Consider the following 14799-nt stretch of genomic DNA (forward strand, 5'->3'; position numbering starts at 1 on the left):
GGCGTGGGGTCCTTTGTAGGTTGTGTTGCAAGAGAGGTGGCAGTGTCGGCAGGTAGAGGGTCCTTTGGTTGATTGAGGTGAGGAGGGGAAGCAGTTGTCATCTCGGTGTCCTGGGTCCAGATTCATGTGTTTCTTGGTGGTATATCAGAGGGTGGTATAAGGGCCAGGAGTCCTGACACTGGGCGCGGTCCAGGCATAGAAGGGTGCAGACGGGCTTGCCTTTGCCGCGCCGGTGCAGTGGCCATGCAGCGGCCTACATTTGTAGTCCTGGGAGGTGGGCAGGGCTAGCAGGGAGGTGGGAATACAGGGATCGAGAAACGGCGTGAAGCAGGAAGAATGGCAGGAGTGGGACGGTGACGGGACTGGTCCCAACCAGCCCAACCCAACCCACTGAAAATAACTCTAAATTCCACTGCAAATATTAACCAAAACACACCAAAAATTCAAAAGAGGCTAGATGAAGTGTTGGCTAAAGGACATTAGTGGAAGCAGTCACCTGGGACCAAACCGGCGTCCTTGAAGCAGGGGGCAAGTAGCTGACTTACTAGGCTGAGTGTCAGGAGGGCAGAAGAGTGGTGGACCATCCAGTAGGTCTGAGGTTGATTACTGGGGCCATGTAGCGGCTTCCATTTGTGGTCCTGGGAGGTGGGAGGGGCTGACAGGGAGGTTGGAGGGCGGGGATCAGTAAACAGCGGGTAGAATGGCAAGAGCGGGACAGTGATGGGACTGGTCCCAAACAGCAACCTACCCCAACCCACTGAAAATAACTCTAAATGTTGCAGCAAATATAAACCTAAACACACCAAAAATTAAAAAGAAATAAAATTAGACTAGACGGAGTGTCAGCCTGGGGACGTCAGTAGCAGAGGTCACCTGGGACCGAATCGGCGTCCTTGAGGCACGGGGTAAAGAGCTGGCTCACAAGCCTCAGAGGAATAAGGGCATGAGAGCGGCACACTAACCACGAGGTCTGAGGCTACCATACTCAGTGACTCCTAATTAGAATTATCAGCTTTTGATCCCAGACAGTGAGACTTGGACTGCGATGTCTGGAGGTCCTGCTCAATCACACACTAACTCTAAACCAACAATGGGCCACCAGTTTCAGGTGGAGCTCTATCACGTAGAGATGTGTTTAAGATAGGGGTATACCAATACACAGACATGAACACTGGTACATGGTGTCAGAGGGATCTGCCCTGTACAATGACAGGTCTTGTAAACATAGGCAGCACAAGACCTTGAAATGAAGTTGAGGTTGCTAGGTGGTAGAGTTAGAGCAGTATGGTCTGTAAATATTCAATTAATAGAAAGGTTCTCACCTGCCAACACTCCAGCGAGGTAGAGGAAACTTATGCGCAAGATACCATGGACCATCTCCAGGGGAACACCGATCATCAGCTGGAGCAACGCATTGAAACCCAACTGTTCCAACCTGTGGAGGAGCACAGTTAATTCAATGACATAATTGTGTGGATTCAAAGCAATAATAGCAATGAAAGACCGTAGAGGATGTGTTTCAGAATAGTATGAAGCGTTTTGATTCATTCAATTATTTAAAGTCCCAATACGATTCTATGTTTTGCCTGGTATACTTATCACTAGGTAAAATATAACAGCCTATTTGCAAAAAAATAAACTCTGATTTTTAAGGGAACCTGTCTTTGTGTCCTTTGAGCCTGTCTTTGCGTCCTTTGTGCCCGTACTGCTGCCACTGCCGCTGGCCACTCTGCAATCCTGCTGACTTTGAACTGGTTGGACAGGAGTCCCAGGGCCACCAGAACCTCGCCCTGTTATCATCACACCCTGGTTGAGAGACTACATCTCTCAGGGTGCAACGAGAGTCACACAGGTGCTGCAAGTGAGGGGGGAGGCGTCTGAGCTTCCAGTTTGCTCACAGCAAAGCCTCTCCCCCTGCAGCAAGGGACACACGTGGAACGAAGCCCGGGCCAAGGGCGAGCCCGTCTGTGCCCGTCAGAGACCGACGGAGGCCGGGCTGGGCCATCCCTCTGACAAGTACTCTTTTCCGAAAACCTTTTTGTTGAGTTAAACAGCTTATTATTACTAAGTGTAAAGGACCAACAAGTCTTGGGAAGCGCACCATCTTATCAAGTTTTTGCACTTCTTCCACCACAGACAGCATGTTGGAAAGAGCTGTTAATTATGTCCCAACTGAGATGGAGTTAACTGAAAGGCACCTGTCATTGGGACTTACAGCCCCCAGGACTGCTCCTTTTACTCCTCTTATTACGGATAGTGATCATCTTAGCCCGCCCCTGACTTTGAATTTGCCAACTACTCCTATTAGGGATACAGAGGTCATAGAATCCTGCGATAATGATAAAAGAAGCGAGAATGGTGAGGCTACTGGGGGTGTGGTCGATGTGCCCCTCTCAGGAGTGATATATAATAATGACATCACACCAAGCATGAATAACTCCCCAAATTCAGCAGTCACAGGTGCAAAAAGAAAAAGGAGGATAACTAAACCTGTGAGATCCAAAAGAAAACAACCACCTCGTTTAAATAAACAATGTACCGCGCTGAGCTCTTGGATTAGAGGAACAGAGGGCCCCGCGCCTCAGAGTGAAACTAACGCAACTCTCACTGTTGATTTGACAGCACTGGCAACACCTTACCAGCCTATTCACATTCAGACTTATACCCAGACTGAGCCCGTGATAGGCCCCTCATCTTTCCCCTCATCTTGCTTCAAATTTGGCTACACTGAAAATGATATTATAGCAGACTCTGTGTATGAGCGCATTAAAACAATCATTGATAAGAATTTCACAGCCCTCTGGAAAGGTCTAGATTGTTTGGAGTCAATAATGAACAAACTAGGCTCTCATAACAACACTTACAAGCAGGCCCCCCAACAAGGGGAGACTTTTAAGCCGCCCCCCTCCTGTGCGAATAGTGTAATTAGCCCTAATAATTTATTTATTTATTTATGGTATTTGTAGAGCGCAACACTCATCCCAGGGGATATCAAGGCGCTTATACCAGTACTGAAACTACTGCAAGCTGGACTGAAATGAACAGTTTGGGGAAGAGGTGGGTCTTTAATTTCTTTCGGAACAGGAGGTAGTTAGTGGTAAGCCTTAGGTCGAGGGGGAGCTCATTCCCCCTCGACATAATCAACAGCGAAACCTGACCCTTGCACATCTTTCCTCTATCAGTGCCCCTAGTGCTTGTGTTACCTGCTGTAAAATAAGGGAATTTTTAACGCCTAAACCTACTTCCGCCCAGAACGCACCACCTATGACTGGCGCTATCAATAACGTACATCAACTAGCTTATCCAGCTACTCACGCTATTGCCACAAACCACGTAACTAACACCACCTTAGTCTGTAATACCCAGAGTAACACCCGGAGTGCTAAACCCCTACAACAAATAATGTTAGTGTGCTTGTGATGGCCAATAAAGAAAACCTTAGCCTACCTCCGGCTGCCTGTCCCTATGTCCTAGTGCTAGCAGGTGTTCCCCCTCTATGGAAAAATCAGACTGAGACATGGGAACAACTGCGTAACAAAAGCACTGATTGGCTAACCAAGCACAAAGGTTTTGGGATGGCAAACACTAGTGATATCATAATGGTGTGCAGGGTAGGGTGGGTTGACTCATCAGCAATTAACATAGAGTGAGATTGCGTTGTCATTAATTTTAGCCGCCCAGCTTTAGTGAGATTAATATTAATGTCGCAGGAACTCAATAGCACTATTCCCACCCTTATCTGGTCGCTACCCCTGGGTTTCTTTTCTAAACCGACTCCTGGGTCAAACTCATATGCTGCTAACCCGCTCATAGAGCATAACAGATTTTCTGCTTTGTCTGGGTTGGACTGCCTGGATTGACTGTCATTTATTCAAATACCACCTGATTATATTCCCCCGAGACTCACACCAGATTCCCTGGAACATGCTGTTTAAGAAACATATGACCCAAAGTCTAACCCCGCAGAACACAACATCACAGAACTACATGATCCAAATCTGCAGGTCCTAAGCTGGAACATTGCCGGCTTAGTTTCAAAAATAAGTTCTGAAGATTGGGCAAATTTAGTCAAAAAATATGACATCTTCATGCTCCAGGAAACTTGGGCAACAATAGAATTAAACCTAGAGGGGTTTTAATGTTTTAATAGTATTGAACCAATCCCCAAACAAGGCCGCCCTTCTGGCGGACTTTCTATATGGGTTAACATCTCTTCAGGTGGTAGTGTTAAAACTCTTGCTACGAATAACGATAATTACCAAGCTGTCATTTTGTTTTATGAATTTTTATAACAACGATTTTTCCAATGTACCAAATGGGAATTATATTAATCTGTTTAATTTCTGTTTTACAAAATCAGATAGAGTTTAGTAAGCTCTCAGGAATTTGCTTGGGCGGGGATTTTAATGCCATAATGGCGAGGGCAAATGAAGTCGTCCCCTCATCTATTGTAGATATGTATACATGCAAAAGGGGAAAAGAACTGCTGGATCACTTGTCAAATTACAATCTATTGAATGTGATGGATATTGTAAATGTAAATCACACAGTAAGTTCTATCCCAACTTATAGGGGTCGTGGTTGTGCCTCAACATAGATTATACTTTTATTTCTGGCTCGTTAGAAGATTTCCTAGTACAAGCCGAGGTCCTACCGACTGTGTATGCCGACCATAATCCTATTTTAACAACAATCAGCCTTGCCCCCAGACCTGTCCTCATTAAAGAACCGGGGGCGAGAAATTTAACACACTCAACGGATAACTTGAGGATAGTCTTGAAGGGCATTGATAGCGCCAAACTGTTTCTCAATATGATAACAGCATATCTACCATCTATTGAGAACTGTTTGTCACCTTATGAACCAAACTTGGAGGTAGTTAATGCTTTTTGCCCCCTATGTGCTGGCGTTAAACGATTAATCTTGAGGCCTGTACCCAATACCAACTCGAATCCTAGATGGTTCAACAATGCCTGCTCCTGTGCTGATAGTGAGCTCCGCGCAGCACTTGCAGCGGTACCCAGGGATGCAAATCTTGTTGGAACTTTGAGACATCATTATAAACAAGTGACAAGGCAGCGCAAAGAGGAGATTTTAAAAGAACGCTGCGACAAGTTCGCTTGTGCTGCCAGTCTCAATAATGGAAATAGTTTTTGGGCTGCTATCAAAGACATGAGATCTATCGGCCTCCCATTCACGCCGATAAGCTGTAACATAACAAGTGAGACCTGGGAAGCACATTTTTCTAAAATGTATGCAGCCCCCGCTCTGAATGAGGAGCCCTTTGAGCCCTACGATGTAACATGTATCCAGATAACAATAACAGCAGTCGAAGACGCAATTAACCAAAGTTTAGGTAACAAGGCTCCTGGCTCCGATGGGCTTCCCATTGACCTCATTAGGCACAATCCTGAATTTTGGGAGCCTCTTTTACTTAATGTTTTTAACAACTTAGTAAATAGTTTTATACCAAGCACATGGTCCACCAGCATAATCGTTCCGATTTTTAAAAAAGGGGATCGATCCAACCCTAGCTGCTACAGACCGATCTCCGTGATCGACAACACACTCAAGATACTTGGGAGAATCCTGTTTAATAAAATGAGTTCATGGACTGAGGAGGAACACATTTTAAATAAATGCCAGTTAGGATTCAGAAGCAAACTGGGAACAGTCGAACAATGTTTAAATCTTAATTTGATTGTCGGCAAATACACCACAGCACGACAATCTCCGATCTATCTGGCTTTCATGAATCTCTCCTCAGCCTTTGACTTTGTAAATAGGTCACGTCTATGATCAGCGCTTTTAAAGTATGGGTTGGATGAGGTTTTAGTTCATTTTTTAGCTTATCTGCATACGGACCTGAAAGCACCGGTGAGGATCGGTAAGGATGGGGAGGTCTCGGGAAACATTACCATTGGCAGAGGTGTCAGGCAGGGGTGCGTATTGGCATCTCTCTTGTTCATCTTGTAAATTATTGATTTGAATAATGCCCTGTCAGAACTTACTTACGATGTCCCAAAAATCAATGGTAAAACAATCCCCGCCTTATTAAATGCAGATGATGCGGTGCCAATGAGCCACACCCCAAACGCACTTTGCACTTTAGTCAGGGGTTTAGTTGACTTTATGGCTGGCCTAGACCTCTGTACTAAAGTTAAGAAATCTTTTATAATGTGTTGCGGTCCCAAAAAACATTCTATCCGCTCAATTATTGTAGGGTGTGAACGTCTTCTATGCATCCGCACTTTTCCATACTTAGGACTAATGTTTTCAGACACTGGTTCCTGGGCAGCCCATCTGGCCCACAGTAGGAGTAAATTTTTAGGGGCAGTAAACTTAATTCTACATCTTCCACAACCAAAAAGAACTGAGTTAGTGCTAGCAATAATTAAAATCTATAAATCACAGTGCATACCTACAGCAACTTACGGCGCGGAAGTCAGGGGCTATACAAAAAGTAGCAGTATTCAGGGAGAAGAAAAACAGTTTTGTCGAAAACGTCTGGAGATTCCAATTTCTTCTTCAAATTTTATCTGCCATCAGGAATTAAAGCTGCTTTACATTGAAGATTATATTAGGTCCTGTCCCACCTTATTTTGGTTAAAAGTCTGGCAAAATCCGGCAGCATCGCTAACCAGAGAAATTAGAACGGACTGCCTTAAATGTGACAAGGGGGAGATATACCGTGGCTCACCGCTGTTAGAAACAGCTTGATCAGCGCAAACCTTGAGCATATGTTCCTGAACCCTAACAGCATAGAAGGCACAACCAAGAAGACCCTACGAAGGTCTTATATGACCAATACAGGACTTTAAGACACAATATAGAATTTGCAAAATCGTCAGTTATAAGGTACATGTCTATGGCATCAACTAACTGTCTTCCATCTCTCTTGCCAACTAGCTACCTCCTACTGAATTTAAGTTGTTGGGAGAGAAAATTATTGTTTCGCCTCAGGGCAGGCATCTTAAAATACCTATTGTACTTTCTCTTAGGCTACAATAAGAACCTTGGTCAGACGATTTGCCCTTGTGGTAATCAGAGTAATCAATCGATGCTACACTTTTTATTCTTTTGTAATTTTTATTTATTATATACTAAACATTTTCTGATTAAATTTTTCAAGTTTACTGCCACCACTGATTTCAGATTAGCTTACTTGGAAATTATCAATCTTAAAAAAGTGGATTTGATATTTAGAGTAATTTCTTTCTTGAATGCGGCAGCCTGCTCATGCGCTTCAATGAGCACCTCCTAAAAACATTAGGTTTTACTTGTCTACATTAAACTGTTATCTGCTGTGAATCATAATTTTCAATGTTTAAGGGCGACATTCAGAGACCGTTGTCGAGCACATTATGGTTTCTTACAGTTTATATCAATATGCACTTTAATATAATGGGCTGCCATCTTCACACTGTATATTATCATAATGTGTTGTGCTGATATTCGCTATCTTTGATTGTTCTTACATCAATTGGCTTGTTATGTTAACTGCACATTTGCACTTATTATACTATGCTGCTATCAACATGAATTATTACGCTATTTAAAGGAGTGACTGTTTTTTTACTTGACCCGTTTTATAATATGATCATTTTATATCTCTGATTATGTCACATATATAAGGTCTTGTTATTTACTGTAATCAATGTATTTTTCCTGAAAAGTATCCTTAAGTGATCATTTTATGCTGTTATTTTTCTGACCTGTGCTTTCATGGATATTACTTATCCGAAAAAAAGATTATTTGATTTGATTTGAAAATAGCATAGACATTCCCTCAGTCAGAAGTGCAATCATTGTATATTTTATGGGCGTTGATGCAGCTAGTGGGCACTGACTAAGGGTGGGCGATGCAACAAATTAAGAGGGCGAGCCATTCTTGAACCGAGCTGAGGATTTTGCTTGGCTCTTAGAGCCTGTGGACAAGCCAAGCCCTGAAAATGTTTGTCATGCAAATCATACAACAACAATCACATAAAATATGATAAAGTCTTTTAAAAATTACAAAATATGTCTTTCTTTAACATGTGGAAGCTTTTTTTTTGCCAGGGAATATTTTATTGGTTGTTGTACTAACTGTACACTATTCATCACACAAAAGATTGTACATAACAACAGTGAAACAGCTAGCCAAGCCCCGATTAACATTGTATTATAATGAGTGTATGGATAATGAGTGGAGTGGAGTGGAGTGGTGTGGCTCACTGGTTAGAGGTGGCAGACCCGTAAGCAGAGGACGGCCTGGGACCAGGGTTCGATTCCTGACGTGGCAGGGTCGTGGACCAGGGTCAGCGGGCTCGATAATTCTCGCCTCGGTGCCTACTCTAGTCAGGGACCACACTCGGCAACTCTGGGCACTAGCTTGCCTCATCTTCACAACGGCCCCCCCCCAGACCGCTGGAAATGCTTGGTCGCACCTAGAGATACCCATTAGGGACCATCTCTCAGGGTGAGCCAGGACGGGTTCCCCAGCGGTCGAAGCGCGGAGATACTCCTCCGGGAGTCGATTCCTAGCGCTATATAAACCCGCAATTAAATGACAAGCACATGGTCCGCCCTTTCCTGAACCCTCCCAGCAGCAGTCGCCCTGACCCCATTGTCCTCTTTCCTGTCCTCAATTTCAATTCAGCACAATCCTCCATAGGACCGAATATCCTCCTCCAGCGAACAACCAGGTTTCTCTGGTCTATGCGTCGATCCTGGCACCATGATGCCCATAATTTATAGAGTTTAAGGGGCAGCCTCTGGCCTTTTAAATGAGAATTTCCAAGCTCATGCAGTGGTCATGACTCTGTTTCCACTGGTCTTAACGAGGGAGGGTTGTTGTCCTTCCAGGCCCTAGCGATTGTGGTTTCTTGCAGGTTAGAAATGATGGAACCCTTTTGGCTCCTAATGGACCTCATAGAGCTGTGACACAATTTTTAGAGCCGAATACAATGAAGGCTGGTTTAGAATGTTGAGTTTGCAGTTACATGCAGAAGAATAAAAACATGTAATACTAAGCTCCATGCGTGGTGTAGTCCTTGGTGTGTACCCAGGCTTGGTAGGACGCTACAACTGGTGATGAGATTTATTTATTTCTAAAGTTTTCTATAGCGCAAACATGACCAGAATGGGTAGCAGAGCACTTTACAATAATCAAATGTGTATAAAAATAACCTCATCAAGGAAGGATAGGGTATAGGAGAACCTCCTAGAGAGAAAACAACAGGCTTCAGACGGACAACAACCTGTAGGTCAGCATAAGAATATAGGGCTTTTGCGCCATGTGGCACACAGACATGCCCTTAGGGCATGTCTGTGTGCCACATGGCACAGGTGTACATGCACAGATGTGCATGTACACATGAATTCATAATTTACCATGCAATTGTATTGCATGGTAAATACCGAATTCTTAATGCCCTGTAGCACTGTTAGACATGCTACCTACATCTCAAATTACATATTCGGTATTTTTACCGAATGGTAAATTTACCGAATCAGTAAAATTTACAGAATCGGTAAATTTACCGATTCTGTAAGTTTACCGATTCGGTTAAATTACCGAATATGTCCATTTTTGGTGCCCCTACATCTCCATAGCCCTTTACCGGTCGGCAACGGCTGAAAATCGGTATTTTCGGCCGATTCCGATCGGTAAAGGGCTACCTACATCTGGCCCATAGTCTGTAAGACATAAGCATGCTGGCAGGCTATGGGATAACTATTGTCCTGGAAGTATAGTTCATGCGCTCTGTGACATTAATTTGTTTATCATTATCCTTCTAACTCCTTTATTGAATGAAGCAGTTGAGGAATTGCTTCTGACTTCTGGGGGAAGGCGTACCAGATTATCGGGCCATGCCTGAGAAGGCTTGGTTACAAGTTTTCTTTTTATAAAATGTTGGTGGTTTCAGATGTGGAGAGGTAGTGCCTCTAGAAGCTATGCCACCACCAGACTGGTCTAGTTTTTGTGCAATGTATCTCTGAGTGTTGAAATAAAGGACTTTATGGGTCATGTAGGCAATTTCCAAAAGAATCCTTGGCTCTTAAGGAACCCAGTTAAGAGAACTTAGGTCAGGAGTGAGGTTATTGTTTGTTTTTGAACCTGTAATAAGCCTAGCAGATGTGTTAAGAGAGGCTATAGTGGTGCCAGCTTAGCTCTGCGGAGGCTGTTTTCTCTAGATGCTCATGTAGAAGTCTGCTCCTTTGGTGGCAGTGCTGATGTGCTCCTGCATGTTCAGATTCTTGTCCAGCGTTATTCCCAGAGATCTCATTTACTCAAGAATGTGAGGTACACAATTCAGCACTGTTAGTTGTTTCATCCATTCTGCAATGTCCGGTGAGTGTTTGGGTGGGGCAATTAGGAGGAATTCTGTTTTCAGAGTGTTTAGTTTGAGGTGGTTACCAGTCAGCCAGTTTTGTGTTTTTTGTAGGGTTGAGTTTAGCGACCTAATATCTTCAGGAAAAGAGATTTTCTCTTTGTGTGTTACCCGTAGGTAACACTCATTGAAGGATTCGTTTCACGAAGCATGCTGAGTTGCGTACACTCCAGTAAGTAAGACGCCAACTGGTAACCGATTTATGCACATTGAATAAGAACACAGTAGATAGATGCTACGGCCAACAGCCTTTGCTGTCTTAACTGCATGAAACTTTCACCGACTAAATAATATAGCATGTGTGAATCACTATTTACTAGTACAAGTTCGTCTTTAATTTCATGGCGATACACTTGCACGAGCACGCCGAGTCGCGTTCACCTTCGTTAGAAAACCGCCCCCTTGAAGCATTTGGTTATTCACGTCTAACAATAGTACACCAGATTAATGTCACAGCAGACAGCTTTCGTGAAGATGTTGAGACTAAAAAGAATTAGTTTCATATATAGTCCCCTCATGTATTAACACACGTATCCATAATACTTTACAGCCTGTTGTTCCCTTAAGAAGGGTTAATAACCGGAAATGCATTGGAACATGTGGAGAATGTAAAGATCGGACAAATACCAATATGCATGAATGAATTAGTATGAAAGGAAGAAAAGAAAAATTCATATGAATCAATATATATGAAGAAGTGATTACAGAATTTCAAGTATCAACACTTATTTGGAAATTAAGAACATTTACAGTCCTATCTGGGATTAGGTGGTGCTTGTGGGGACACCCCCAATTGTCGAGTTTGCAACTATCATATAATTCAGTGTACAGAATCGGAGTACACACCCACATTGCACACAAAATTGTCAAGACATATGAGACCTAAGGCTGTGCGCGATCAACAATTTATTTGAGTTGTCAGATATTAACATACTCTGGAAGCAGTGGCTGCTGCCAGCAGGGATACGTTGTGGGGCAGCACCGGGGACAAATATAAACTTTTTTGGGCAAAATAACTTCCAAGTTGTTTAGTACAGAAGCACTAGGCAATGCTATAAAATAAAGCTAGTTTTTGGTGTACCTGCCTTATAATCGGGCTGAAAAAGTTTGTGGATCAGTCCTCTGCAGCACATCACTAGTTTGCTGATGAGGGTAATTTTGAAAGGTGACAAGTCTAACAATGAGGTTTGTGAACCCTGGCCTTTCACAACAGCGTTTCCACACACAGGAGCTCTAGCTGAGGTTCAAAGTTGATATTTACTATGAATAGGGCGTTTTCTTAATATTTATTTTTAGCGGGTGGATATTTGCAATCACAGCATTGTTTCTGTATCTTTGGACAGATCTGTAAAGGAAATGTAACAATCTGGCCAATCGTTTTCTATTTTGTGGCTTTTGTCTTCAGACCAGATTCAGTTTTGAATGACACAATTCTTAGTTGTAGATTTGAGGAAATAAGGGAACTTCAGAGAGCTTCCATATACAGGGCCATCAGCCTGCAACTACTGACGAGTGCTGGGAAGGCTGCAAGAAATGGGCTGAGAGAAATATTTTGTATTTAAGCATTGTCCCTCTGGGACTGTACTTGTTCCAGCTCCGACTCCTTGCACTCCATACTAACCATCTCACCCCAAGCTCTGCACTTCCCTACAGAGCCCTAAGGGTTGCTCCTTCCGGTCCCTGCCTGGGAGGTTGCGTGGAGTTGGGTCAGGGTGTGCAGTGGCGACATGACTAGCGGAGGTCGCAAGCTTCCCAGGTCCATGTATAGTGGCGCATCAAGGCTGGTTTCTGCTTTGCATTCTGTGACCTGCAGTGCTATGTGTCCCATCAATACTTCAAGACTGTAAGTCTCCGAATTCAAAATAAAAACACAGACAGGCTGAGCTGCTCATGCATCGTCCTAGGATGCTTGAGAGCTGTGGAGGGGAAAAGGCTGCAAGAGCACATTACTGCATAAGTATGCAGAATATTACGGGTGGCACACATTTGAGTAATGTCTCACACACCACAGGTGGCACCAGAATCCCAAACCGACCCTGAAAAGTCACATCTCCCTCTCAAACTCTGAGCTCTCACTTGGCTCCAAGCTCCCTTTAAGCTCCACGTTTTCCCTCAGTCACAATCTGACCTCAAGCTTTGTTGGGAAAAGTTATTTATTATATCATAGGTCTGAAGTATCTCTTATGAAAAATTCTGACTCAGGCAGTAGACCTGATTGTTTTGTCATGACATACACCTGTTAAATCCAATAGGCCATTATTGATGGCTTGTTATTGCATCCTGATAAAGCCTCCAGACGTATTTTCTTACATGAAATCTCACAGATGAGTTATTAGGCAAGGTTGTTGGCCAGATTGACCAATTTCTCATGCAGTGCGGCACCCGCAAACGCTGCGCTGCCTGAAAGGAGGGAGCAGGAGAGCACCAGATTAACTGAAATATAACACTCTCCTCCTCTCTCCCTGGGGCTGAAAATAGCTGCAGTGCACCACAGAGACACCTTTGCACCATAGTACAAGGGTGTCCCTGTAAGTCAAGCATAGGATTTGTACTGGAAGGATACCCTTCCAGTACAAAATACTATGCTAAGGCTAATTTTAAACATATTCCCAATTTGCATTTGTGCTGTACATTGCAGCACAAATGCAATGTCAGAAAATAAAGAAGAAAAAAACATTCTCCTTCATAGCGCCTTGTTGAAGGGTTAGCTATTTTCTGATGGTAAACCCTGTCTACTTTATTTAGTAATTTGGGTTTAGTGTCAGAAACCCTGGGAGGTTGCATGGGAACACTCATGCACCACCCATGGCACGCCGCCTTGGCGCTAAGTAATTCGAAGCAGTGCTATGCAATGCTTCGCATTACTTTCATGTTACTTCCAGCACTAAACAAGTTTAGCGATGAAAAGAAAATTGTACAAAAAGATTTTGCGTCGATTTGCATCACTTTTGTGACGCAAACATGGTGTAATATCTTAGTAAATCTGCCCTATTGTGTTTATTACCATTTGGCCAAACCTGAGGGGTGCATGATTTGTACTGTATTAATTGTTTTTAGAATCTCTTCAGAAGGTCTGACAGGCATACCACTGGTATATATACTGGTATATATATATATATATATATATATATATATATATATATATATATATATATATATATATATACAAAACTTCCGTCATTGACTCTCTTGCGCTGTAAATGACATTTGTCTGACCATATGTGCACAGCCACCTGAAAATAGGTTCATTTTAGTGCTAAGACTGGTGGGACAGTCCTTTAGTTTTCTATGTTCTAGTTACAGATCTCTTTTAATTTATTTCCTTCTTCTCTTTGTATTTTCAGGATTAAAGCCTGCCACACCTCCGAAGACAGGTCTAACTCACTGCTTGCTTGTCGCTCACTCCATCTGCTGTGTATCACAACATGTACAGCCACTGCATCTAAACCACCTGACCACCATGGAAGAATATTGTCCATAAGGTTTCATTGTTTTTAACAATATAAAATGGCCAACATGTTGGTTTTAAACGTGGCAGTCAGATGTAACTATAAAACAATACACTAGGTACAGCACCATTCCAAGACAGCCACCTGCTGCTTTGTTTAATGTCATTATTGCGGGCATATGTCTGCCATTTTTAGGATATAGCTTGCCTTCTTTATTTTGGTTTTATTCTTTAATTTCTTGCCTTTGTTGCTGAGTTTGTGCATACATTTTATTGTGGTTGTGTAAATGGGTAATCGCAAGAGTGACTCAGTGATGAATAGATGCATAAATGCAAGGATGAGTAACAGAATGCATGTATGATGACTTATTCTGTACCTAAACCCATCAATGTCTAAAGAGGCACTTTAATATATGAGCCACATCTATTGGCATTGCCAATGCTTGTTATCAACCTTCAAGTGGTACCTAGTCGATTTTCCTAGTTGCATATCTCATCACTCAGTTGCGCACTTAAGCTAGAAATGTGGGCATGCAAACATTCTGTTGCCGCACACAAGGGCGAATAATTGGAGGGAACATTGGTCATATTGACCTTGATTCTTTGAATTTAGGAGCCGATTAAGATTGCGGTGATTCCGCATCCTCCAGGCCGGCGGAAGCCACCGCCGGCCCGGAGGATGCGGAATCACCGCAGCAGTGCCTCCAAAGACCCCCCGCCAGATTAGGATGGCTGGGGGGTTATCGGCGGACGGGAAAACCGTCCGCCTCTTTTCCGCAGCGGTCGCCTTCCGACCGTGGCGGAAAAGCTCTAATATGGTGGCGGTGTCTATCAGACACCGCCAGCCATATTAGGATGGGTCAGGAAGCATGCTTTTCCACGGTGGCTTTTCCGCCGCAAGGTTAAAGCTACGGGATGTGACCGCCAGGGTGGCGGTCACATCCTAATTTGCATGGAGGGACCGCCGCTGCCCAT

General features: G+C 43.4%; 1 protein-coding gene across 2 annotated transcripts in view; it reads right to left on the bottom strand.

Moving 5' to 3' along the window:
• Positions 1-14799, bottom strand: part of RHBDL1 (rhomboid like 1) — a 504525-nt gene that overhangs the window by 144698 nt on the left and 345028 nt on the right. For both annotated transcript variants that reach the window (XM_086939636.1, XM_086939635.1), the window contains exon 5: positions 1323-1435. In XM_086939636.1, coding sequence (XP_086795762.1) covers positions 1323-1435 — 113 coding nt within the window. The remainder of the gene's footprint in view (positions 1-1322; positions 1436-14799) is intronic.

Source organism: Lissotriton vulgaris, chromosome 10 (genome assembly GCF_964263255.1).
Source record: "Lissotriton vulgaris chromosome 10, aLisVul1.2, whole genome shotgun sequence".
NCBI lineage: Eukaryota > Metazoa > Chordata > Amphibia > Caudata > Salamandridae > Lissotriton > Lissotriton vulgaris.